This window comes from Lepus europaeus, chromosome 3, assembly GCF_033115175.1.
Source record: "Lepus europaeus isolate LE1 chromosome 3, mLepTim1.pri, whole genome shotgun sequence".
Lineage (NCBI taxonomy): Eukaryota > Metazoa > Chordata > Mammalia > Lagomorpha > Leporidae > Lepus > Lepus europaeus.
In genome coordinates, this window is record NC_084829.1 from 26837702 (window position 1) to 26862439 (window position 24738).

The window sequence follows — 24738 nt, forward strand, 5'->3', positions numbered from 1 at the left end:
TTAACCAAGTGAGCCACAGCGCCGGCCCGACAAAGTGACTTTTAAACTTCATATGAAAGGACGTTGGGAAAAGGTGAAGGGGTAGGTTCAAAGTTCCTCTAGTCCAGACAGCAGCCGACAATGGGAAATGACAGACTAGAAAGAGGACTCGAGATAAACCCGAGCTGTAACTTGTACCTCCCACATAGAGAAGGAAACCCTGCCGTCTTGAAAGAAGCTAAAAGTGATTAAAGCAGAGTGCCCCATCTCCCCATCTCGGTCAATTCAAGACTGCCTTAAATACAAACACACAATCAACAAGTGACAGACAGAGAAAAGGAGCTGCAACTATGACAAAGGGTCCCTAAGCTGCACTCAGGGAACAGCCCTTACTTAGCAGAGCTCACAGAGGAAGTGCCAGGGACAGCAATGAAATGCAAGTGGCCAATGTTAGCCACACACAACACTCAAGGGCACTAATAACCAAATGTAAATCCAGATGCCCAGGGGGCTCTGCTTTCCACTTTACAAACATCACCAGCTTGAAATGATGAAGGAAAGACAGGAAGACATGGGACACCCATGCTGCAGGAACGCTGGTATGTGCACAAGCCTATCAGAAAACAACTCATCCATAAGGAAGAAATGCAAACATCTGCTTTCATTCTAAAATGCTAAGGTTCCCTCCCAAGGAAATCATCGTAAATGAGGACAGAGGCATAACCACGAAGATGGATTATTTATAACACTGCAAAACTACAAATTCAATCTTCAAACAACTTTACGGCCTACTCCTGAGATGTTGTAAGAAATAGTAAGCATACATATATATAGAAAATACCAAAATACTAACAACTTATGTCCAGGTGAAAGAATTATGATTTGCTCCTTTAGATTTTTCTGGATTTTACAGCAGGAAGTTCAAGACTTTCAGATTTAAATGTGTGGATTTTTTGGTTTTGTTTTGCTTCTTTTTGTAACGCGAGGCAGGGCCCCGAGATCCACACCCCAGGAAGAACTGAATGGAACTTACGACATAAGAATAAAGTTCACTTTCTTCCTCACCAGCCGACTTGCTAAAAACAAAACAAAACTTGGAGAAGCTACTCAAGCTCTCCTCAGGTTCATTTCCACCAGGGACTCTCTTCCCCAACCTTCCCCAACCTGGAACCACTGTATCTTCAGGGGGTCTGAAGACAAGTCAATTGTAGTATAGAATTGTCTGTAGACAAATCAATTCAAGTCAGCTCCCAACGGATGCACCAGGTACAGCCCTGTAAGGTCAACGTAGGTACAAAATCGTGCAGGAGGTCAGCCCAGGAGCTCCCCCAGGTGAGACGACTCCCTCACTCCTGGGCCACCTGCGTGGCTCCCAGCTCTGTGCTCACTCTGTGGTCTCTGCTGCTGCTGTGTGGAAAAACCCAGACTGGTGATGAAATGCCTCCAGCACGGGCACAGCCCAAGAGTGCCGATGGGTGGTGGTGGATGGGGAGTTTCCACTGGCTCAAGTTAGGAACCAGGGAGGACAAAACTCAGAGAAGAGAGGGAAGGACCCAATCAGAAATGGGAATGAGATCAGGAGTACAGTCAGGCTTTGGGCAAGTCCCAGACCTATTGCTCAGGGGGCCCCTGGCTGGGGGTGTGCCTGGTGGAGCGGGAGCTGTGTGGGGACGATTAAACGAGGAGTCCTCTTTATCTGGCATGAAGCACCTCTCTGGCTGGGGAGCCGATGCGGGCCCCTGAGCAGCAGCGGCAGGAGGCACAGTCACTTCCTGAGACTAGAAGCCCTGGGGCAGTCTGGGGCAGGAGGCAGGCAGGGGGAGGTTCCCACTAAGCAACCCTTCCCCAGGAAGCACTGCACCCCCAGGTGCCCCTTAGGGATAAGAAGAGAACTTTTGAGAATGCATGTCAGAGAAGAGCTGTGAAGAGCAACAAAACTAAGATTTTAACTGCTGTGGCATGGCAGGTAAAGCCACCGCCTGCAATGCCGGCATCCCACATAGGTGCTGGAGTCCGGCCTGCTCCACTTCTGATTAGCTCCCTGCTATTGGCTGGGAAGGCAGCGGAGGATGGACCAAGTGCTTGGGCCTCTACTGCACACGTGGCCTGACTCAGACCCGGCCATTGAAGCCATCTGGAGAATGAACCAGCAGATGGAAGATCTTTATATCTGCCTCTCTCTGTAACAGGCCTTCAAATAAACAAATCTTACCAAAAAAAATTTTTAAAAAGAGCTGCTATGGCTTTGAATGTTTATGCCCACTCAGGTGTTGAAAACCTCACTGCGAAGATTAGATGGGCCTGTGGGAGGCGACTGAGTCATGGGATCACAGCCTTCAGGAATGGCGTTGGTGCCCTCCTAAAAGCAGCCCAGGAGAGGCCCTCACCCCTTCCGGAACACCAGGTCACTGTGGACACGGCTGTGGAAGCAGGAAGCGGGCCCTCGCCAGACACTAACTCACCCTCGGTCGCGGACTGCCCAGCCTTTTGAGCTATGAGAAGTTTCTGGTTTTTGTTAGTCACCCAGTTTATGGTATTCAAAGTCCTCTGGGCAAAAAATAAAAACCAAACTTGCCCCAGTTTGAGTCAGCTTGCCATTAGACCTTCACATCTGGGCTCAAACACTGATTCACTCTTACAACGTGGTTTCAAATGAGCCACTTCCACTCAGAGCCTCAGTGTACCCTGCCGTGCAATGGGCCCATTTGGACTCACTGTGGTCATTGTAAGACCGATGGCTGATACAGTGCCTGACTCTTGAGGGTGCTCAGGCACCACCAGGCCCTCCACCTGAGAGACTGCGGTTAAGTGCTCTTCCGCCCACTTCTTTTTACTCTTCAGTTTTCAGTAGCTGAGGTCAAATATACATATCATAAAATCTGCAGTTTTAACTTTTATGCATACAGTACAGTAGCATTAAGGACAAGCACACTTCAAAACATTTATGGAGATGGAATGAGAAGCTTCTTTGCATGCAAAACAAACAAACAAAAAAACCCTGAAATCTATGCAGACAAGGACTCTCCAAAAAGTCAATGGAAAATGCGTCACGTTATAGAAAAAAAGCTACATATGGACCTCAACTTTCTTGCATCAAAACGAACTCATCTTTTGATCTCATTTTCTGAGAATGCTCTGAAGCTCACGCAAATATCCACACTGTTGTGTGACCATCACCACCACCCACCTCTACTTTTTCCATCAGCCCAAACTGGAATTCTGTCCCCACTCAATGGTAATTTTTACTGGCCCTTCTCCAGGAAGAAACCTTTCCAGAGAAGGGCAAAGGATGGAAGACAGGGCTCAGCGGCAGGTGCCAGGCTGCTTGTCAGCCCTGATAGAGGGTGAGCGGGCATCAATCTAGGGCCTTCTTGCAGCATGAGGGACGCGTCCCTCTACTGGCCACAGAGGCACAGGTACTGTCAAGGCAGTGCCCGAAACCGTGACTCTCGGAGACAAATACCACCCCAATGGCTCTTCACGGCTTTCAGCTACGGTTCCAGGAAGAATAAAGATGGAAAACACAAGGAAAGTGGGCTGAGAGGAGGCGCCAACACTAACATCTCTCGCTCTTTAGGGAAGGACGCTCGACTGCCCATCTGTGCCCCATGCCTGCAAGGGTAGCATCCATGTCCCTGGGAAGAGGCATCCACTGACGGTACCTTCGTGAGGCTCAAAACCTCATCTGACCAAACCAATGGTGAAAGAACACAGGCGAGGCAGCCAGTAGTCAGGCAGGGAACAGCCAGGTTGCACACGACCCTTGGTACCAGGGGCACAGCCGCCACTGGCTGCCAGGCCATTGCTCCCAGGGAGGAGACCGGGCCTGCCATCTCCTCTGAACAGATTGGGTGTCACGGGCCTAACTCCTAAGGATCAGATCGGACAGAGCCACCAACACAGAAGCACTTCCTAACAGGCTGAAGCTGGTGGTAGTGTGTAACAGAGAGACCCCAGGCCCCAGGAAGGCCACCTGCTCCTGATCGCCTGGCCCACCACTCACTAGCTGTGTGGCTTTCACAAAGTTCCTTGACCTAGAACTAAGTTTCCCACATGGCAGCAGGTGCCTCTAGGCCCATTTAAGATCTGATGTGCAACAGAAGGGCTTGGTCCGGCCTCGTGCCTTTTTCTGCAGTGCCTAGAATACGCTCTTCTCTTCCCAGCCTGGAAGCTGCCAGCAACCAGCCACAGAGATCCATACCCTCTTCTATCAGCCAGCATCATGAGAAGCAACCACTTCTCTCAACTTCCTGCTTCCCAGGAGGCAAGGAAACAGCCCAGAGGAACTGGGTGTGGTGAGCCAGGAGCCCTGGCTCCTGAAACTGAGGCCAGGAGCTTCCAGCTTCTACCTGGGGTACTTCTGAGCACCCCTTCCGTTCACTGTTCTGTAACACTCATGGTATTGCCTGGCCCCTCCTCATTCTGCCCCCGATACACTGGGGGCAACATGAGTACGTCCTCTCAACTCTCCCCAACAGCTGTCAGAGAAACTACGTTTTCAAGCACACCAAAAAGCTGAGGGCCTGAGTCTTGCAAGTTTCCGATGGAATCACAGGTTCTTTAGGAATAAACACGCACCCCCATTCATTGCTGGGAAATCAACCAGACTGATGGAAACACAGCCCTGGGCCAATCAGTGGGTGCTGGGGCAGCCTCGGCTGCTGGTGGCTTCCCAGAGTACTGTGGGAGCTCTTCCCCATTCCCAGTCCCTTCCCAGCCTCTCCCCAGCAACCCCAGGCTCTGCACTGCAAAATCACCCCTTCCCACGTCCTACCCAGCCTCCTCCTCCATGTACTGCCCCCAAATCCCCTAGCTTCTGTCCCTGAGGGTGGCACATGGGCTCTCTGGACAACAGACAGCTCACCCTGCTCCTGGGGGCCAGCCATGAGCTGAACTCCACTGCCAGCTGTTGGGAGCCAATGCATCTCTGCTGTCACTTGGTTTAAGAAGGGATACATCGGGGGTAGCTGTTCAGTGCAGAGGCTGAAATCACCCCTTGGGATGCCCATAGCCCCCACTGGAGTCTCTGTTCAAGTCCCACCTCTGTTTCTGATCTAGCTTCCTGCTTATACACACCCTGGGAGGCAGCAGGTACCTGGGCCCTGTCACCCATGTGGGAGACCTGGATGGAGTTCCAGGCTCCTGGCTTTTGCCTGACCCAACCCTAGCTGATGACCAGGAAATGGAGTATCTGTCTCTCTTTCAAATAACTTTAAAAAATTGTGAAAGCAATAGATGTTTACTCCCTCTTCTTGAAACAAGCCCCACCCCACCCCCACCCTTCTCCACCTCCAGCCCAGTTTTCATGGCAGGCGCCCTCAAGGGGTTATGACGGACAGGAGGGCAGAGAAGGCAGCGCCATGCACAAACAGCAGCCTGTCTGATGCCCAGTAATTCTCCAGCCGTTAGTATTCCCTCCCTCATCATCACAGGGGCGGAAGCGAGAATCCAGGGCACACACCTGCCCTGGTGCAACTCAGCTCAGGGGCACGCACTGACCGCCGACCTGGGGTGCAGGGTCTGTGTGTTGTATCCCCCAGGATTCCCACGCTGACACCAAGTGCTCCAGGTGATGGTAGAAGGTCTGGCCTCGGGGAGGTGAGTGGATGATGAGGTCAGAGCCTGCGCAGATGGGATTAGGACCCTTTCCAAAAGCAGGCTGAGGACACAGCAAGAAGGCACCGGCTGGGATGGGTGATGTCCACGGACAACAAACCCGCAGGTGCCCCCATCCTGGACTTCCAGCCTCCAGCACTGTGAGAAACCAATTTGTCGCTTAAAAGCCATTCAGCTTATAGTGTTTTTCATTTGAATAAAAGTGTGGGTTTTTTATTTTATTTTATGATAGCACAAATGGACCGGCAAGGGCATGAAGCTTGCCACTTTAACACTTTTAGAATCAACTGCAAAGTTAAGAGAGAGGGACAAAAACTCAAGTCAGGTAAGCTGTCTAGGAGGAGCTCCAGGAGTACCAGACAGGTGGAGAAGTGACATAAAGCAACACAGACGACGGAGTGAAAGCAGCCACAAGACACGCAGGACTGCCGTGGCGACAAGGAGCCGACACCAAAATGAAGCTGTGTCATTGAGAAATGCCCAAGTACGAGGCCAAACCAGACACCTGCCAAGAAGGTCAGCTTGGGGCTTCTATCCAAGACATAGCAGGGCTCCCAAATGTTGGGATGCTGAAAGCATGCTTATTTTGTGATTCATTAAGCTCCTATCCTGATGGGCTTTTCTGAATGAATCCTGTTTCACAATTTGTAAAACGAATTACTAAAGAAAAAGAGTAGAACCACTAAATCACCTCCCTCATTAAATCCACGTATTTCTGATTCCCGGCACTTCATCACTTACTCCAGTGCCCAGCACAGTAACAGGAAGAACTGCTCCCACCTTACTAAAGCCTCCTGTCTCCGGAGCATTTCAAGCCAAGAGTGGCGGGCTGGGAAGATCTGGCAGCAGCTCAGCCAGCCGAGAGTCCTGCTGATGGCTACTGGGGCCCTGTCTTCACCTCCTAGTCAGAGAGAAATACTCAAGGAACTCCTCTTCCACTCCGCAAGCATTTGTCAAGCTCCCTCTACTGCCCCAGACAGAGTTCCAGAGACTTTAAGTTCATCCTTCATCTTGAGACGCACAGCCAGGGACACCAAGCTCCCATCTGCTGGTTCAATCCCCGAATGCCCCACAATAGCTGGGGCTGGAGCAGGCCAAAGGCAGAAGAAAAGGACATTGTCCAGGTCTTGGCACTCACACCAAGCTGCTTCCAACCCCAACTCTGCCCCTTAACGCTCATGAAAATTCAACTGTTGAAGAAGCATTCAGAATCTAGGAGTCCTGCCTTGCAGTCCACATGGGCAAATTGTCCCCATGCTTGGCAGGGATGTAGTAAAGATGAGAGGAAGTGGATAGAAACCTCTCAAATTACAGCAGGTACCCGTCTGACACAAGGCAAATTCTCTCACACTCCACACTTCCAGAGCACTTTGGTGGGTTGGAGGTGGGGGAGGCACGTGGTCTCTACGTATCAAGCCATTCTCCAGTGGATGCCATCAGATCTGGGCCTCTACGGCAAAACTCAACTCTGTCACCCTCACCTGGAGGTGGCATCAGACCCCACGGGATAGGGCTTGGTCCCATAGGACCACCCCATCTGAGATGCCAATCACTAACTGTGTGTCACCCACAACTTCTGTCTGGCTTGGTGGCATATCACAGCCCTCTGGTTGGGTTCAATGAGTTGGCTAGAGTAGGCAAACTTGGGGAAACGCATTCCCCAGTTTATTAAAAAAGGACAGGGCAAAGGATACAGATAAGCAGGCAGATGAGGCTGTACCTAGGGTAAGGCCTGGAGGTGTCCTGGTGGAACTGGGGTCCACCTCCATCAACACATGGATGTACTTTCAACCCGGAAGTCCCTAAACCTCATCCTGCTGAGATTTTAGGCACCTCCGTCACACAGGCAGAAGGGATTAATCCCATGTCCAGCCTCTCTGCCTCCCTGGAGAATGGGCAGGGAGTGAGGGGCTGCGAGCTCCAAGCTTCGGATCACAGTTTGGTCTCTCTGGTGACCAGCCTGCCACTCCCCTCAGTGTCCCAGGACTGAGGAGCTGCGGGCGGGACATCCCTATCTCTCAAGAAATCAGAGAGGCCTCAGGCGTCTGTGCAGAACTCAGGGCAAAGACCAAACAAACAGTGGCGCAAAAGATGCTCCTGGCAGCCCCATCTGCGAAGGTCCCAGTTCTGCCCCAGGGACACTGGGCAGAGACCTAACTGCTTCACAGCTTTCAACGCACAATGAAGTTGGCAGCACCATTTAGGGGGGGAAAGATGAACCTGCTGTTTCCTTCCCCACTCCTAATGCTGGCAACAGCTGGCTGACCTTGGGACAATTCTTAATCCTTTCCTCCCATTTGTTTGGAAAGTATAAAAATACTATCTTATGGCCGGCACTGCGGCTCAATAGGCTAATCCTCCACCTGCGGCACCAGCACACCAGTTCTAGTCCCAGTCGGGGCGCCAGATTATGTCCTGGTTGTTCCTCCATCTGTCCAGCTCTCTGCTGTGGCCCGGGAGTGCAGTGAAGGATGCCCCAAGTCCTTGGATCCTGCACCTGCATGGGAGACCAGGAGGAAGCAGTGCGCCGGCCGCAGCGGCCATTGGGGGGTGAACCAATGGAAAAGGAAGACCTTTCTCTCTGTCTCTCTCTCACTGTCCACACTGCCTGTCAAAGAAAAAAAAAAGTTAAAAATAAAAATACTATCTTATAAGTTCTTAGACTCAACAGAAGATCCAGGCCCATAAAGAGAAATAACAGCTGCCTCCCGGCTTCCGTACAGCAATGAAATGTGCAGAGAAAAGAGGTAAAAATGAAAAAAAATTTTTAAAGGAGAGAAATTATCTAGTGGCCAAACTAAATGTTCTGATGACGTAGACCAGTAAAGACAGCATAATTACAGCACAGAACTTTCTAGAAGCCCCATCTCAACCCTGGAGCTTCCATTTCCCTTTCCTGGAAATTCACCTTTCCCGGAAGTCATAAATACTAACTTGTGAAGGTGTAAGTGATTAGGAAAATACGGAAAAGGAAGGAGACGCAGATAGAACAGCCCACCCAACAATTCCCCAACCACTGAGCTGCCTGTCATGAAATCTTCATATTGGGAAGTCCAGCTCAGGGCACAATTATCTACTGACAAGAAGGGGTGTGGCAGGGCCAGTGTTGTGGCCCAGCGGGTTAAAGCCCTGGCCTGAAGCGCCAGCATCCCATATGGGCGCTGTTTCTAGTCCCTGCTGCTCCACTTCCGATCCAGCTCTCTGCTACGGCCTGGGAAAGCAGCAGAAGATGGCCCAAGTGCTTGGGCCCCTGCACCCATGCGGGAGACCTAGAAGAAGCTCCTGGCTCCTGGCTTTGGATCAGCGCAGCTCCGGCCAGTGCAACCATCTGGGGAGTGAACCAGCGATGAAAGACCTCTCTCTGTCTCTGCCTCCCTCTGTAACTCTGTCTTTCCAATAAATACAATAAATCTTTTAAAAAAATAAAAAAGAAGGGGTGTGGCATGGAGGGCATAAATATGTTCAACTGAAGCCTCGTTGCATTATTTCCAATTTTTTAACATGAGAATACCTCAAAAAGTCTATGGAAAATGGATACAAGTTCAGGGGCCAGCAGTAAGATGCTGGCAGCCAATGAGTGCCAATTTGAGTCCTGGCTGCTCCACTTCTGATCCAGCTCCCTGCTAATGCACCTGGGAAAGTGGTGGAGGATGGCCCAACTGCTTGGGCCCCTGCACCCACGTGGGAGACCCAGAAGCAGCTGCTGGCTCCTGGCTTTGGCCTGGCCCAGCCCCAGATGTTGTGGCCATTTGATGAGTGAACTAGTGGATGGGAGATCTGTCCCCCTTTAACTCTGCTTCCCAAATAAATCTCTAAAAAAATATTAAGTCTATTTGTGTGCAAATTTGAAGCCCATGCAAATGAGGGATCTTCACAAAAGCCCTAGCAAACGCGTATGGGGAAAAAACTATGCATGGATTTTAGAACTTCTGTGCATCACAACAAACTTATCTTTCCATTACATTTTTCTGTGAGTTTTCTGAAGTATCCTCACAGACTCCCAGCTAAGGAGTGACAGACCATTGTTTTAAAGGGATCACATGATAACCAACAACTGATGGTCTTTAGCAAAAATGAGGAGCCAGCATCCTATACGGTGTTGATCAGGATTTTACTTCTTATGTAGGACACCTAGTTTCAGAGTCCCATAGCTATTGCCTACACTTTTCCTGAGGATTATTTTCAACCTTTCCATTAAGGAGACACCAAAAGCTCTGAAGAGAATCCAGTGCCCCCCAACCATACACTTGACCTTCTTTGCTTCCCCATCGCCAGACGGTGGCAGCATACTCACCATGATGGTGTGCTCAGGAAACTTGGCACGGACGAGTTTCACGAATTCCACAAAATGTTCTGAATATCCATTGGCCACATCCAGGCAAATAAACTTAACCTGTGGCACGGCTTCCAGAATGCTGCTCATCTTTTCCAAGTCACTCTGCCCGCTGCCCGAGCTCACGGCTACGTGCTGTGCCAAAATCAAGGTAGACAGACATGAACCATGGTACCCATGCATGCACCTGCTCCAGTGTCTTCACCCAATCAAGCACACAGGGGACCTGCCCCAGGAAGCAGCTGCAGCAGAGGTGGAGATCTGTCCATTCAAAGACCTAGACTTTAACCACCACCCCCTTTCCTACTGCTGAACTGCCCAGATCCTTAAACCAAAACTAAAATACACAGACTCTAAAATATTCAGAAAAAGGTTTCTCTTGGCTTCCATTTCTCTTTGTGGAACACTGAATTGTGCAGTTGCTGGTACAAGTGTGGTATCAGGAAACTCAAGGAAGACCAAAGGGTGAGCTGAAAATTTTCCCATAGAACAAGGGGCAGTCAGTGAACTCATGCCAAAGCTGCCACATCCCCCGAACACTTCACTTAGAGAGTGGGACAGGGAGTCCCGAACACCACAAGGGCTGGTGCTGTGGTGTAGTGGGTAAAGCTGCTGCCTGCCGTGCTAGCATCCCATATGAGCACCAGTTCAAGTCCCAGCTGCTCCACTTCTGATCCAGCTCCCTGCTAATGTGCCTGGGAAAGCAGCAGATGATGGCCCAAGTCCTTGGGTCCCTGCACTCTTATGGAAGACCCGGATGAAGCTCCTGGCTTTCACCTGGCTCAGCCCTGGCTGTTGTGGCCATTTGGTGAGCAAACCAGTGAAGATTTCTGTCTTTGCCTTCCCCTCTCTGTGGTTCTTTCAAAAAAAAGTCTCTCAGAAACTTCTTCCCGTTTCTAGCTCTACTGCCTATGCAGAAGTCCCCACTCACTACCTGAGGGTATCAGATGGGAAATTCCAGAAACAACTTCAAAAACTCTAATGGTATACTGTCATCATTGTTCTATTTCATTATTAGTTGTGTTAAATCTCTTGTAAGTTAACCTTCATCATGTGTGCGTATGTTTAGGGAAAACACAGTCAACACAAGGTTGGGTACCATCCGTGGTCTCAGACACCTAGTGCAGAAAAGGGATGGCCACTGTAAAACAGGACCACACGTGTGAACTTGAACCTGCACAAACAGCTGCAGTGTGTTCCAATTAAAGGAGCAAAACTTCTATGGTGTAAGAACAAAGGAGCCTGATGTGACCTTTTGCAACTGTATTTGCAAGTGTTTAAATCTGAAGCCTCAGGGGCCTGGTGCTCTGGCAGAGTAGGCCAAGTCGCCACCTGTGGCACCAGCATCCCATAGGAGTGCCATTTTGTGTCCAGGCTGCTCCTCTTCTGATCCAGCTCTCTGCTAATGGCCTGGGAAGGCAGTGGAAGATGGCCCAAGTGGTTGGGCCCCTGCACCCACATGGGAGACCCAGAAGAGGCTCCTGGCTCTTGGCTTCAGGTTGGCCCAGCCCAGCTCCAGCTGCTGCAGCCATTTGGGGAGTGAATCAGCAGATGGAAAAACCTCTCTGCTTCTCCCTCTCTCTGTAACTCTGCCTTTCAAATAAAAAAAATTTTTTTAAAATCTGAAGCCACCTCACCTTTCTCTGTGATACCCTCTCCTCCACAGACCCAGTGCTCTTGAAGCCCATGCCTCTGCCTTCTCAGAAAATCTGCTCTTTGGTAAAAGACTCATTTTTAACTATTCCGCGCCTTCAGCCAAACTAAGCCAGGGGTCAGACTCTCACCTAGCAGGAGAAATACCTGTGTTTGAACTGCACGATTCTCTTTTTCATTGTTTGGTTATCCTCCACCCCCTACCCCATCCTTTAAGTGAACCCACAGCCATGGATGAGGGACCTAGCTTAATCTCAACAATGCAGCCACCATGCAGATCTGAGCTTCCAGGGCCTACCCAGTTCTCTGAGGGTGCTAGGCTCTGTGTGGGATGGCTGAGGCCCTGCACATCCCTGTCTGCATCCATTTGCACAAGTCTGGATCTCAGTGCCACTGTTTGTTCTACATTTCCCCTTTTGATTTAGCCTTTTATTTGGAGGAGGGCAGGGGCAGGGCAGTAAATCAAATTTTCGTCCTCAGTAATGGAGGCCGAGGTTCCAATGAACCAAGAGCTCACCTTAAAAAGTGGGTTTGGGGGTGGGTGAGAGGGTTGACCAAACAAATGGAAAATCATTGTTTCCCAACTTCTTCAGGTTAAGCATCCCCTATACAAAATGCCTGGGCCAGACAATGTGCCAGTGTTCCAGATGTCAGTTTCTAGCATTTTGGAGTATTTGCAAAATAGCGAAGTCTGAAATCTGAAATGCCTTTCAAGACTTTTAGTGCTCAAAAATTATTTAGATTTCAGAGCATTTCAGATTCTATGATGGCTGCTCAGCCTGCTCAGGGAGAAGTCGGAGAAAGCAAAAACAAGTATTTAAATTTCATTTGAACACAGTACGGCAAAAAAGGACTTCCTATAGAGTCATCCCCCTATTGAACTTATCTCCCAAACAACCTGGCTGGCCAAATGCACACCCAACTGAAACACAGTGCCAGCAGCAGCCTGCTATGAAGGGATTCCTAACCACAGACCATCAGCTCTTTAAGAGCGCTGTAGCTCTTGGCTGTCTCTGGCTCCGGAACACCCAAATGCACCTGTAGGAAATGCAGGTGTGTTCTGAGGGACTTTTTGTTGTTAGGTCTGTTTTTTTTTTAAACTATTATTGAGTTATAGTGACATTGTATAGTTCACCCAAAATGCATAGTTCAACGATGTTTTGGTATATTCAGAGCTGTGCAATCATCACAACCAATTTTAGAACATTTCATGACTCCCCAAAGCAGCGGCTGCATCTCTTTAATCATCACTCCCGAAACTCCATCCCCTAAGGCCTAGGCAGCCACTCACCTATTTTATGTCTTTTTAGGCCTGCCTATTCTGGACATTTCCTGTAAATGGAACCACATGTGGCCTTCTGTATCTGGCTTTGACCTAATCGGGTATTTCCCAGGTCCAATCACCTTGTCACATGAATCAGAACTTCATTCCTCTGTCTGGCTAAGTAACATTACACTGAATGGAGAGACTACATTTTATTTACCCATTTGTCCACTGACAGGCACCTGGGTTGTTTCCACTTCTGGGCTATGTGAATATGGCTGCTATGACTGTTAGCAAGTTGTGTGTGACTTGTATTTTCATTTCTGCTGTGTCTATACCTAGACACAGAGCTCCTGGGTAGTATGGTAACTCTGACTTCTAAGCACACTGTTCTCCAAAGCAGCTGCACCATTTTACATCCCCATCAGCAGCGGATGAAGGTTCCTCAAGACTTCTGGTCTTTCTAACAAAAGTCTTTCCAGCAAGCATATTGTCTACTCAATCCCAAAGCAACTTGTTTATAATTAATTTTTTCTTCTACTGCCAGAAGGCATGTTCAGGTCAGATCCACTTGAAACACCTGGCAGGAACATTAACTCTGCCCTAGGCTCTCAAGATATGAGGGCACTTTAAGAAGTTTGTGGAGGAGCAGGTAGCAGATAAGACACCCATGTCTACACATTGGAGTATCTAGGTTCAGTGGCTCTTGATTCCAGGTTCCTGTCAATGCAGAACCCTGGGAGGTAGTAGTGATGGCTCAGGTGACTGGGGACCTGCCACCAAGTGGGAGATCTGGATTGAGTTCTAGACTTCTAGCTTCAACTCAGCCATTGCAGGCATCTGGGGACTGAACCAGAGTTCTTTCTCCTTGTCTTTCTCGGATTCTCAAAAAAAAAAAAAAAAAAAAAGTTTAAGTTCATAGAAACATGGAGTTAAAAGATAAGTTGATTTTGGTGCAAAACTTATTTTGCAAGCCATGCTTTTTCATAACTCACATTTCCATAAATTCTCTGACGACAGCTTGTGTGCATGGATTTAATTTTTTGCACTACAACAAACTTATCTTTTAATCTACTTCTCCATGAACTTTTTGAAGGACCTTTCAAAGGCCCACAGATATTCCTTAGAGGCAACTCCTAGTACACACTGGGGAACAGGCCTGCTGGGCAAATCCCAGCCAACATCATCCGGCTGGAGAACCACTCCATCCATCCCGTACACCTATGTGCTCCCTCAAACCCTCCGCACAACCCAAAGCCCTCTCCCGCACCCACACACAGCACCTGTCACTTGTAATGGGACCAGGGCGTACCTGCAGGCATTCAGGGTGATTTGCAGCAAAGAGCTTCCAGTCGTCCAGGGAGTAATGCTTATGAATTGCTGTGAACATGGAGTGCTAGAAAACAAAACATGGCATCAGGATGGGCAGCCAAGGGATCCGACAAAGGCATTTGGCCTGGTGCCACTCATGCTTAATTTGCTTGGAACATGTTCCTAGGAGCCAAACAAAAAGGTATAACCAGGGAAATCACAAAGCCATTACAATGTTTCCCATGCTAGGGAGTAGGTAACACTGCATCTAAGACATAGGAGGCTCTGCCAAAAGGCAAGGGGAGATCTCTCAGAGGCCTGGCCAGCCCACCCTGGTTCCCGCCTACACCTGAGTTCGGCCAAGAGCAGAACAGGTAGAAAAAAATAAAATAAATAGGAAAACCTTGCAGCAGGTTTCCTGTCCAGAAGGACCAGCCCACAACAACTGCTTAACAAACCCTCTCGAACCACATCTTGTACCTGAAAGGTTTTTCTTGGGGTCCACACCTAAATATTTCCTGCTGAAGCTAAACCCATCTGGCAGGCAGTATTCTTGGGGGAGGGAGGTCCTCAGGTCTACATTGAAATCCCAAGTCCATGACCCTGCATTTGCTACCTCTGTGCCAATGCTGCACAGACATAACTTCATTTAAACCTCAGAACAGGGGTCAGTGCTGTGACATAGCCAGTAAAGCTTCTGCCTGCAGTGCGAGCATCCCATATGGATGCCAGTTCGAGTCCCGGCTGCTCTACTTCTGATCCAGCTCCATGGTAATGTGCCCGGTAAAGTAGCAGAAGATGGTCTAAGTCCTTGGGCCCCTGCACACATGTGGGAGATCCAGAAGAAGCTTCAGATGGGCCCAGCTCCAGCCACTGAGAAGTGAACCAACAGATAGAAGATCTCTTTCTCTCTCTCTCTCTCTCTGCCTCTTTGTAACTCTACCTTTAAAATAAAATAAAAAATAAATCTTCCAAAAAATAAATCTCAGAAAAACTACAAATGGTATTAATGATTAGCTTCATGGGCAGAAAAGGAGGTTAAGAAGTTTAAAGTTAAAAAACTTAGCGACTACTTAGCTAGTCAGGGTCACAGGTCACAGTCAGACTTGGACTCGACTACAGAGTTCAGTCTTCCTCTGGACAAACACCTCTCGCCTAACTTCTCCAGGCTGGCCTATTCCCCACCTACAATTCTCAGTCTAAGGCTCTGTGCTTTATTCACTTGCACTAGTTCTGTAGATTCCAGATGTAAGAATGCGTGGTCCCCACACAGGGCTCACCCAGTGTTTACCCTCTCATTAGGGTAGAGACTACCCCGTAATAAGGGGAAGGGTGAGCAAATTTTGAGTTTTTCATGGACTAATACTGTGGTATATGAATCAACCAGCTGGTATATGAATCAGCCAGGCAATTTACTGCTCCCCAGTTCTCCCCCCCACACACACACACTTTTAAACAAACACAAAATTCATTAGTAGCTATGGCTGATGACAGCAGAGGAAGAGATAGGCAGAGGGACAAAAATACCACATTCCTCCAGCAATTAATTTGTCAGGCTCTGGCCTGGAGCTCTGTGGGGGCTGAAGGCTGACAGACCATACAAGTGATCATGCAGTCGGACAGACCATCCCCTACTGCATTTTCTGAGCTCATAATTTGTTTGAGAATCCTCTCCTTCTAATCACTGGCTAATAACGAATCCCAGCACCCCCTGCGGAGAGGCTTGCTGCCCACAGCGGGACGCTCTCTCAACTAATTGGATTTATCTTTCCACTTGGCAGGCACTACCAACGGAAATAAATGCACACCCCCTGAGCCCATCAGTGAGAAACATCTCACATGCAGCTGCACGAGACAGAGGTCCTGCCCCTAGTGGTTCCTCCCTTATTGTTCCCAAGGCCAGGAGATCAGCTACTCCCTTACAGGAAGTCAGACTGGTCCAGCAATCTGTCAATTTAAGTTGACAGGTAAATTCGGCAGTTTCCAGAGTTAGTTTGGGTTTGAATCTGGACTCCCCATCTACCTGGCTGAGGGCCCAGGGGGAAAGGTACCCTTCCTCTCTACCTCTGCCTCAGGCTCCTTGTCTTCGAAAGGAACCAGCCTCTGGAGTTAAGAATTAAGAGATACATTATATCCAGTAGTGTTCACTAGATGCTTTCTACCTAATTATGCAACAAACACTATAGCACTGACTGCATACATAGCATCTCCATCTTGATTTTTAAAGCGATGACACTCTTTTGAAGTATGGCACCTGTCACACTGCCTAACTTCTTCATGCACCTCCAATTTGTAAAACCATCATGGGCATTTTCACAGAAGAAATGGATGCAGGTCGTGGAAAGCAGAGTGCACACTGTCCATCTTCTGATTAAAGAGGAAGAAGAGTCTCCTGCGACGGCCAGACTCCAGGAAGGGACTGACCCACGTTCTCCCTTTTCTCCTCTTCCCTGTGTACAAACCTAAGGCAGGCTCCTAACAACCTGTTCATATTGCAGCAGCAAAGGGAGGAGAGCGCACTGGCCCACCTGTGACATCACAGCTGCCATCTCAAATGTCCCCACGGTGTCCATGTTGGCCACAATGATGGGAATCCCTGAGTAGGTCTGCTTCGAGTTTCGAAATGTGAAGGTTCGCTCAAGATCCACCTGTTGGCCAAAAAAGGGACAAGAAATGAGTGCTTGGCTCTTACGTGATAGGTGCAGAATTTCTCGAACTTGCAGAGCGTGGGAAGAATACAAGAGAAGTCCCTGGATTCGCTTAGGGCTTGGATGACATCTTTGAAAGATATCTTAGGTGTCTGAGGAAACCACGTAATGGGTTGTACAAAGTTCAACACCTCAAACAGGGGACAAGCATTGGGTACAGTGGCGAAGAAACAGCTTGGGAAGCCTGCATCCATATCAGACAGCCTGGATTCCAGCTTCCTGATACTATGCACCCTCCCAGGCAGCAGGTATTGGCTCAAGTGGTTTGTGTTTCTGCCACCCACATGGGCGACCTTGAGTTGAGTTCCTGGATTTTTTACTTCAGCCTGGCCGAGTCTCGGCTGTCATGGGCATTTGTGGAACAAACCAGCAGGTATAAGATCTCTCTCATGCTCTTGCTGTCTCTCTCTCCTCTTCCAATAAGAGAAACTTTAGAAAACTCAAGTGGACTCCTTGGCACCCCCAAAGGCTGCTGGAAGTAGAAGGACAGGCTACCTGAAGGCCATCCTCCCGGCTGAAGCATCCTCTCCTGCTCCACTAACCTCGGTCTTCCCCACAACCATGTTCTCTCCCAAGCCTGGTTCACACGAGCCCTAAACACCCACACAAGGGCTAGCGTTTCCTCCCTTCCCAGCACTGGAGAGAATACTCCCCTCCTGGGAAAATCTCCACTCTTCTGTGCCAACCACGTCCTCCTTCCCATCAGAATCCCAGCAGTTCTCACCTTTCCCCTAGAGCCACATTCCAAATTCACCCTGCAGTGAGCTCTAAACAATTCATCCCATGCCATGCAACCCTGACGGCTGTTTTGTAATTATGAGTGTCTTTCAAAGAGCTGGGGGAAAGTACACTGCAGCCATACGCTCATGCATATAACACGTGTTCCTCTGATTTGCAAACCACTGGAGGGAGGGCTTTCCAAGTTTCCTGTGCCTCCTACTGCAGGGCATTTATGGCCATCAGCTTTCAGGAACCCAGAACAGCAGCTTTGCTACCACAGGGGACTCTCCTGGGAGCAGGGTACCAGGAACAGGTCAGATTTGCTTTTTCAATCACAGGCAGGTACCATAGCCACTCTTATCACAGAGCACACCCCACCTCCCAGGCTCCGTTTCTCAAGCTCATTTCTGGCTGAGTTTGGCCAACTGAATGGCAATGGGAGACGTGAAGAGATGAGGGTGGTCCTCCCAGATTCCCTCTGTGGTGGGCAACTTCCCCAGAGCAGCCACATCCCCTGCAGGCTCCAGACCCTGTGACCAGAGAGGCCTTCTTGTCCTTGGTCACAGTTTGTTGGGGAGACCAGAGCCTCCCGCTGGCCCTCTCCTTAGCGTGGGGAAGGCTTCTCACCATTGCTGATCTCTGGGGCACTCAACATCTCACTTGGCTTCTCACCCATGTCAGGTGCCCTGCATTAAATTCCCTGATCTTGGTCGGCGCCGTGGCTTAACAGGCTAATCCTCCGCCTTGCGGCACCGGCACACCGGGTTCTAGTCCTGGTCGGGGCGCCAGATTCTATCCCGGTTGCCCCTCTTCCAGGCCAGCTCTCTGCTATGGCCCGGGAAGGCAGTGGAGGATGGCCCAAGTCCTTGGGCCCTGCACCTGCGTGGGAGACCAGGAGAAGCACCTGGCTCCTAGCTTCGGATCAGCGAGATGCGCTGGCCACAGTGGCAATTGGAGAGTGAACCAACGGCAAAAAGAAGACCTTTCTCTCTGTCTCTCTCTCTCTCACTATCCACTCTGCCTGTCAAAAAAAAAAAAATTCTCTAATCTTATTTATTTGAAAGGCAGAGTAACAGATGACAGGGGGAGCTCTTCCATCTGCTGGTTTACTCCTCAAATGGCTTCAACAGCCAGGAACTCCCTGTTTCTCTAACAGCCAGCTCTGGGAGCCAGGAACTCCCCATTTTAAATATCCCACATTGTTTCTTTTTGGGCTGTATGTTGACTGATACAGACAGTCCCGGAGGTGGGTGTTTTCCCAAGGTAAACTGCAGTAGAAACAGTTACAAAATCTTGCCCTTGGCTTCCTGGGGACACTTACCCATTCTATCCTCCTCCCCTCCCCACTTTTACTCTGCAATTAGCATCTGGTCAGAAAACACTGGGGAATCTGCAAGCCATTTAGCCTTTTCATTTCTCTTGCTTCTCCACGCAGGGCTCCGTGGCCAGAAGGCTTCCTGAGCAAATGATGTCATAAATATGATTGCTCTGACCTTTCACAGCAATCACGAAGCAGATATGAGACACTGCAGTTGTAGGAACATAATGTGACATCTCCTCCCTTCTCCGGATTCCTGGGTCTATCTCAGGAAAGCCAGTTACGTGGGCATTATCTAAGGTAATTAAAGGACTCTTCTGTGCTAATGGCCTTCTATCATTTTGGCTTGCAGGCTTAACACAAATGGAGTTCCTTGGTCTCAAAGTGCTCTCTCACCCCCTGCTCTCACACACCCACACAAGATGCCTTGGGGATGGCAGCTAGTGTCTGCACCCAGCTGAGATTACCAGGAGTGTTTCTTGGCACTCCAAAACCCATTAGCAGTACACAAAACAGACCTTCAAAGAAACAGTCCTGAGTTCTTGAGTCTTCTCCACAGGGAGAATCTTTCCAAAATCTATGAGTGAGAAAGGAAAGCATGGCCACCAACTTTATCTACCCAGACCCACACACGCACACAAAACAAACCAGTTGTTCACTGAGACAGAGACAGAGAGATGTGTTAAGAGTTCCAGCCTCCCAGGAACAACACTTGGCATTTAATCTTCCCCAGCTGGTCAAGGCACCAAATATAGCACCCTCAAGTTCCCCTTGTGCCAAGCCTGTTTGAAAGGGAACATAAAGTAACAAACTCCCCTCTCACCGCAAAAACAAGCTGTTGCAGCTCTCAAAACACACCTTGCTTAAAGTCAGCCGAACCACCCAAGACTTCCAGGGCTCCTAAGTACAAATGGATCTCTAAAACAATTCAGTGCTAGGAGTCAGGCCAGCAGGCTGCTACATAAAACATGTCCTCTCCTCCAACAAGAGTCATTTCATTCAAGACCTGGAAGCACCAGAACAGGGTGGCGTGCGGAAGCCAGCCTTGGGCCCCCAGGCCACACCCTCTTCCCTTTTCACAAAATCCTCATGTGCACCTGCACAGACACCCCAAGTCTATACATTAAGCCCCTGCACACCCACTTACATTTCCATGAATAGCTTCTGCTCAGCCATTCTCTGGGGCTGCAGATGAGCACACCAGCAGCACCTGGTCTTTTGAACACGCACCTGGAGAAGAGGCCCACGCAGGCCTTGGAATTGGCTCCAAGTGACTTGGGGGAGGTTTAGCCAGCATCCCAAGTACCCAAAGCATGGCCAACCCTGTGAACCCTGCCCAGCAAAGTGAGAGGGGTACAATCAGGGAAGCAGCAATGGGGCCCTTTACCTTGAACTGTGGCGCAGAGAGAGCAAAGCAGTTCTTTTATTATAGGACTGGTTCACTGTCTCCCCCACCTGAGTAAGGGAAGCATCTTGCATCTTTGTAGTCATAGAGGATCAACAAGTGTGCAATAAACTAAGGCAAGCTAAGGGGTAAAAATGAGCTTGCTTTTGACCAGTGCCATTCTTCAGGGCAATTCTTGGTGGGCTCCCGAACCACTCTGGACGTGGGTCTGACCCTGGAAGCTTCACCTTCGGTACTCAGGCTCCCAAGCAGCTCACGGCTGCTGCAGCTTCACCAGTGAGCTGCATGGCTGCACAAGGGGCCAGGCCCGTGCACTTGTGTGCCCATCATGATCTTCCCAGCACGATTTCCCTAGCATTATGAATCAGCACCTTTGTGCTGCAGACAGTGTATTTTGGAGTGTCTCCCTAGGCAGTTCTGACGCATGCCTGAGTAAAAACAAGTCAGAGTCAAACCCTCTAATTTCACAGGAGCTGTTTGGGGTTGAGTTGTTTCTCCTTAGGAAACTTGCTGAAGTCGTATCTTCTGTTACCTCCGCACAGGATTTTATTTGGAAATTGGGTCTTTGCAGAGGATCAAGTTAAGATGGGGTCATAGGGTGGGCCCTATTTCAAGATGACCTATGTTTTCCTTAAAGGCGGGACTATCAGACACAGACACAGGGAGGACACCAGGTGGAGAAGAAGGCACACCAAAGCTGGACAGAAAACCAGAGACTGGGAACCCATCAATTCTGCAGACATCCTAATCTGGGACCTTCAGATCTGGATTGAGTTCCTGGCTCCCTGTTTTTTGAGGAGGGAACCAGTGGATAAAATAAGATCCACTTGATCTCCCTCCCCTCTTCAAAATAAAGTTTAAAAACAGCAGAATTCTGGCCGGCTCCATGGCTCACTAGGCTAATCCTCCGCCTGCAGCGCCGGCACTCCAGGTTCTAGTCCCAGTTGGGGCGCTGGTTCTGTTCCAGTTGCTCCTCTTCCAGTCCAGCTCTCTGCTGTGGCCTGGGAAGGCAGTGGAGGATGGCCCAAGTGCTTGGGCCCTGCACCCTCATGGGAGACCAGGAGGAAGCACCTGGCTCCTGGCTTCAGATCGGCACAGCACGCTGGCTGTAGCGGCCATCTGGGGAGTGAATCAATGGGAGGAAGACCTTTCTCTCTTTCTCTCTCTCTCACTGTCTAACTCTGCCTGGGGGAAAAAAAAAAAAACACGCAGAATTCTAAGACCTAAGGACCTGTTGCTCAAGCCACCTGCTTGGTGGTACTTTCAGCCTCAGGAAGCTAACACAGCTGCAAAAGTAATAGATTAGCCTCAGAGCTCAGCCTATAACCCAGGCCTCCTTTCTCTCACCCCATTATTCTCTCCAGTGTGCTCTGCTCCTGTCCCCATAGGGCTAGGACCACTGGTGAAAACAATCCAGTTTTAAGCAAACCAAACAGTGTCGTATTCTCCTTAATGCCCAACTTCCACAGTCGGGATTGCATTATTTCAGCGGGATGTCAGAGCCAGGAATGGATCACAAGGACACTGGGAAAGTCAAGGAAGGATGCAGGCTTCCCAAAGGTCTCGCCTCAATCCATAGACACGTCAGCTCCTCTGTAAAGATCACCCTCGTGTCCCCACAGAGCCCTGTGGAACTTGACTCCTCCATAGCTGGTGCTCTTGAAGCGATGGATTAATACAGGTAAAGAGCTGAGGGATGACTGCCTACCTGCAGCACCCAAAAGGCCACCTGGGCCACCTCTAACTTCTGCCCTATGCCTCTGGGAGGCAACTTCAAATTCTTTCCATGTAAGGCTTGTGTTAAAGTCCCTGCAGGGGAATTTCATCTTCCAAGTGGGGGACCGCTCACCGGGCCTGGCTCTGATCAAAACTCATGGTACTTGTCACTGCTTGTCCTCAGCCACCAAAGCACTTCCAGGGTGTGCATTGTCCCCTGGCTCCTCAAACCTGAGGTTTATTCACTCATTTGTGAGGCAGAAGACAGAGAGGTCTCCCACCTGCTGGTTTACTCCCCAAATGCCCACCCCAACAACTGAGACTGGTGTAAGTCGAAGCCAGGAGCTGGGAATTTCATCCAAATTTGCCACGTAGGTGGCAGGGACCCAAGCACCCAAGCTATCACCGCTGCCTCTCAAGGTGTCAAGGTGTGCATTAGCAGGAAGCTAGAATGGGGAGCAGAGCTGTGCCTCAAAGCCAGACACCCCAACACATGTTATGCATCTCCATCACTTCACCAAATCACCCACCCCAGCTACTCTGCAGTTTCGAGTCTGCATCCAGCTACCGCTTCTCCCAAGGTGCACATTTTATGTTGTGGTTTGCGCTGTGAAAAGTTCGTATCTGCCTACAATCTCAGGCATCAAGAAGCAAACTGAGGAAATGCTGGAGCGGGGTTACAGAGACTAACTAGATCCTCATTACCCAGGCAAGGAAAGAGGTTACAGGCGAGTGGCCAGCCAGGCAGCAGCCTCGTGCCCAGGGAGCTGGGCACGAGGGAACCCTATGCAGAAGCAAATCCAGTTAACTCAGGTTTCCAGGCACACAGCTGAGAAACTCCTACAAAGGGGAAAATCCCTTGTCAAGGGCACCAACTTCTCAGAGTCACGTGTACCTTAAGACCACAAGGTGCCAGTGCACGCTGGGACAGCATCAACAATGGCAATCAGCCTGAATTATGAAACCAAGTGTGCCACTGTGCTATTCCCCAGGAAGGAATAATTTATTCTACTGCATAAATATTAAATGTTCTATGTTTTCATGTTCAGAAAATACATATCACAATCTCTTTTTAAGTACGATTTTTCTCAAAGTTCTTTCTTCTAACCAAATTTTGAACAAAATTGAGGTCACCAAAATACCCGTGCACCCAGAATCCCCACACTTTCCTCTGGCTCTGGCTTAGATCTGACCACAGCTTTATACTTCCGGAGATCCAGGGCTGCCAGCCAAACTATTCTTGCTTCCAGAGGCTGCCCAGCCCTTGAGCACCTAAAAGGACACCACAGAGGACAGGCACCAGGTCATACCCAGCCGGGCCTGCGTAGGGTTCTCCACTCCTCCCCCAGCTCTTCCTATTGGGCTCCACGCAGCCAATGCTGCGGCTGGCAGAAGGTGACTGGGTGTCGCCATTGGCTAAGGCAGGAGACTTCCCTAATCCAAACAAGCCCTGGACTGGCAGCAGCCGCCGGCACTGCAGTCAGGCCCGGGCAGCCGAGTTCTCTGCGGAGGGCATTTATTTATGGTGTTGTTTGTGTAGCTAGCTTAGCCTCCCTTGTTTACCACATTGGCCCAGGCAACAGACCGTGCCCAGTCTCCTGCGGGGCTTCTCTCTGCAGAACCACGCCACTGCAGGGGGCCCTTCAGGGCCTGACCTCCCTCCTCCCCCCCTCAACCCCCAGACCACTTGCTCCAGGCCCGGCTCCACCTGTTCCCCAGGCGCCAATCTCAGCCATGCACACAACCAGCAAAACGCCCCGCCACCCGCATCCCCGCGCCTTCAGCGTATCTGGGGCATGAGACCGTTGAGTGCCACCAGGCAGGGTCCCCTGAACTCGAGCCGGGACAGGTCGTGAAGAACGGGTGAAGAAATCCCACTGCAGAGCCCAATGCCAAAGCGGCAGCGGTTCGCCAAAAAATCCCAAGAATCTGCGGCTGTCTTTCCTCTTCCTCTCTCTCTGGTCCCCCGCCCCTATCTTTAATACCAAGGGCCACCTGCTCTTTGCCCCTCGCCCACCCAACGCCCGCACCCACCTGCATATTTAGGCCCTAGTCGGGCCTCTTCCTCCCTGGCCGGGAGCCGGCCTGCCTTTCCCCTGTGCTCAGGTGCTGGATAGGGAGGCCTGGGGGCCGGCACCCCCAGAGCAGACAGGGAGACCCCGCGCCACCCGGGAGAAAAATTCCACCCAAGGCGGCTTTGGAACGGCTCCCACCTCGGCTCGGCTCCTGAGGCTGCTCCTCTTGGGTCTGAGCAGCACATCCTTGAAGTCGAGCTTGAGGTCCGCATCTATGCGGGGCATGGTGCGGGCGGCGCGGCGGGAGCTTGTCTGCTCCTTCCTGCGGCAGCGGCAGAGGCGGCGAGGGCGCCGGCGCCGGGGCTGCTGTGCCGCGGCCGGGAGCTCCCGCGGCCCGGCGCGCGCCGCGCTCTTAAGCCCGGCCGCGCGCGCCGCTGGCCCCACGCCCCTCGCGCCCCGGGCGCCCCGCCCCGCCCCGCGCTCGGCCCCGGCTCCCCCTCGCTGAGCGCCCGGGGCAGGACTGGGGAGGCGAGGAGGCTGCGGGCGGTCCGCAGGGCGCTGCCCGGCTCGGGGCGGTGACCGGGTCGGGGAGTGGGCGCCCGTGTCGTGTCTCCCCCAGGTCCCCGGTGGACGGGAGTGCACCTGGCGTGGGCCCTCCTTGGACGAGAGAGCGGGGTTCTGGGCTCCGTTCTGTTCTCTG

At 50.6% G+C, this 24738-nt stretch overlaps 1 protein-coding gene across 1 annotated transcript in view; it reads right to left on the reverse strand.

Annotated features, from left to right (window-relative positions):
* The window catches only part of GMPR (guanosine monophosphate reductase), a 41647-nt gene extending 17244 nt beyond the window's left edge, over positions 1-24403 (reverse strand). Inside the window, exons 1-4 of the mRNA XM_062185440.1 lie at positions 24237-24403; positions 16685-16804; positions 14158-14241; positions 9890-10063 (exon numbers count right to left, since the gene is read on the reverse strand). Of these exons, the coding sequence (XP_062041424.1) occupies positions 9890-10063; positions 14158-14241; positions 16685-16804; positions 24237-24323 (465 nt within the window). The 5' untranslated portion in view covers positions 24324-24403. The remainder of the gene's footprint in view (positions 1-9889; positions 10064-14157; positions 14242-16684; positions 16805-24236) is intronic.
* Positions 24404-24738: the final 335 nt, after the last annotated feature.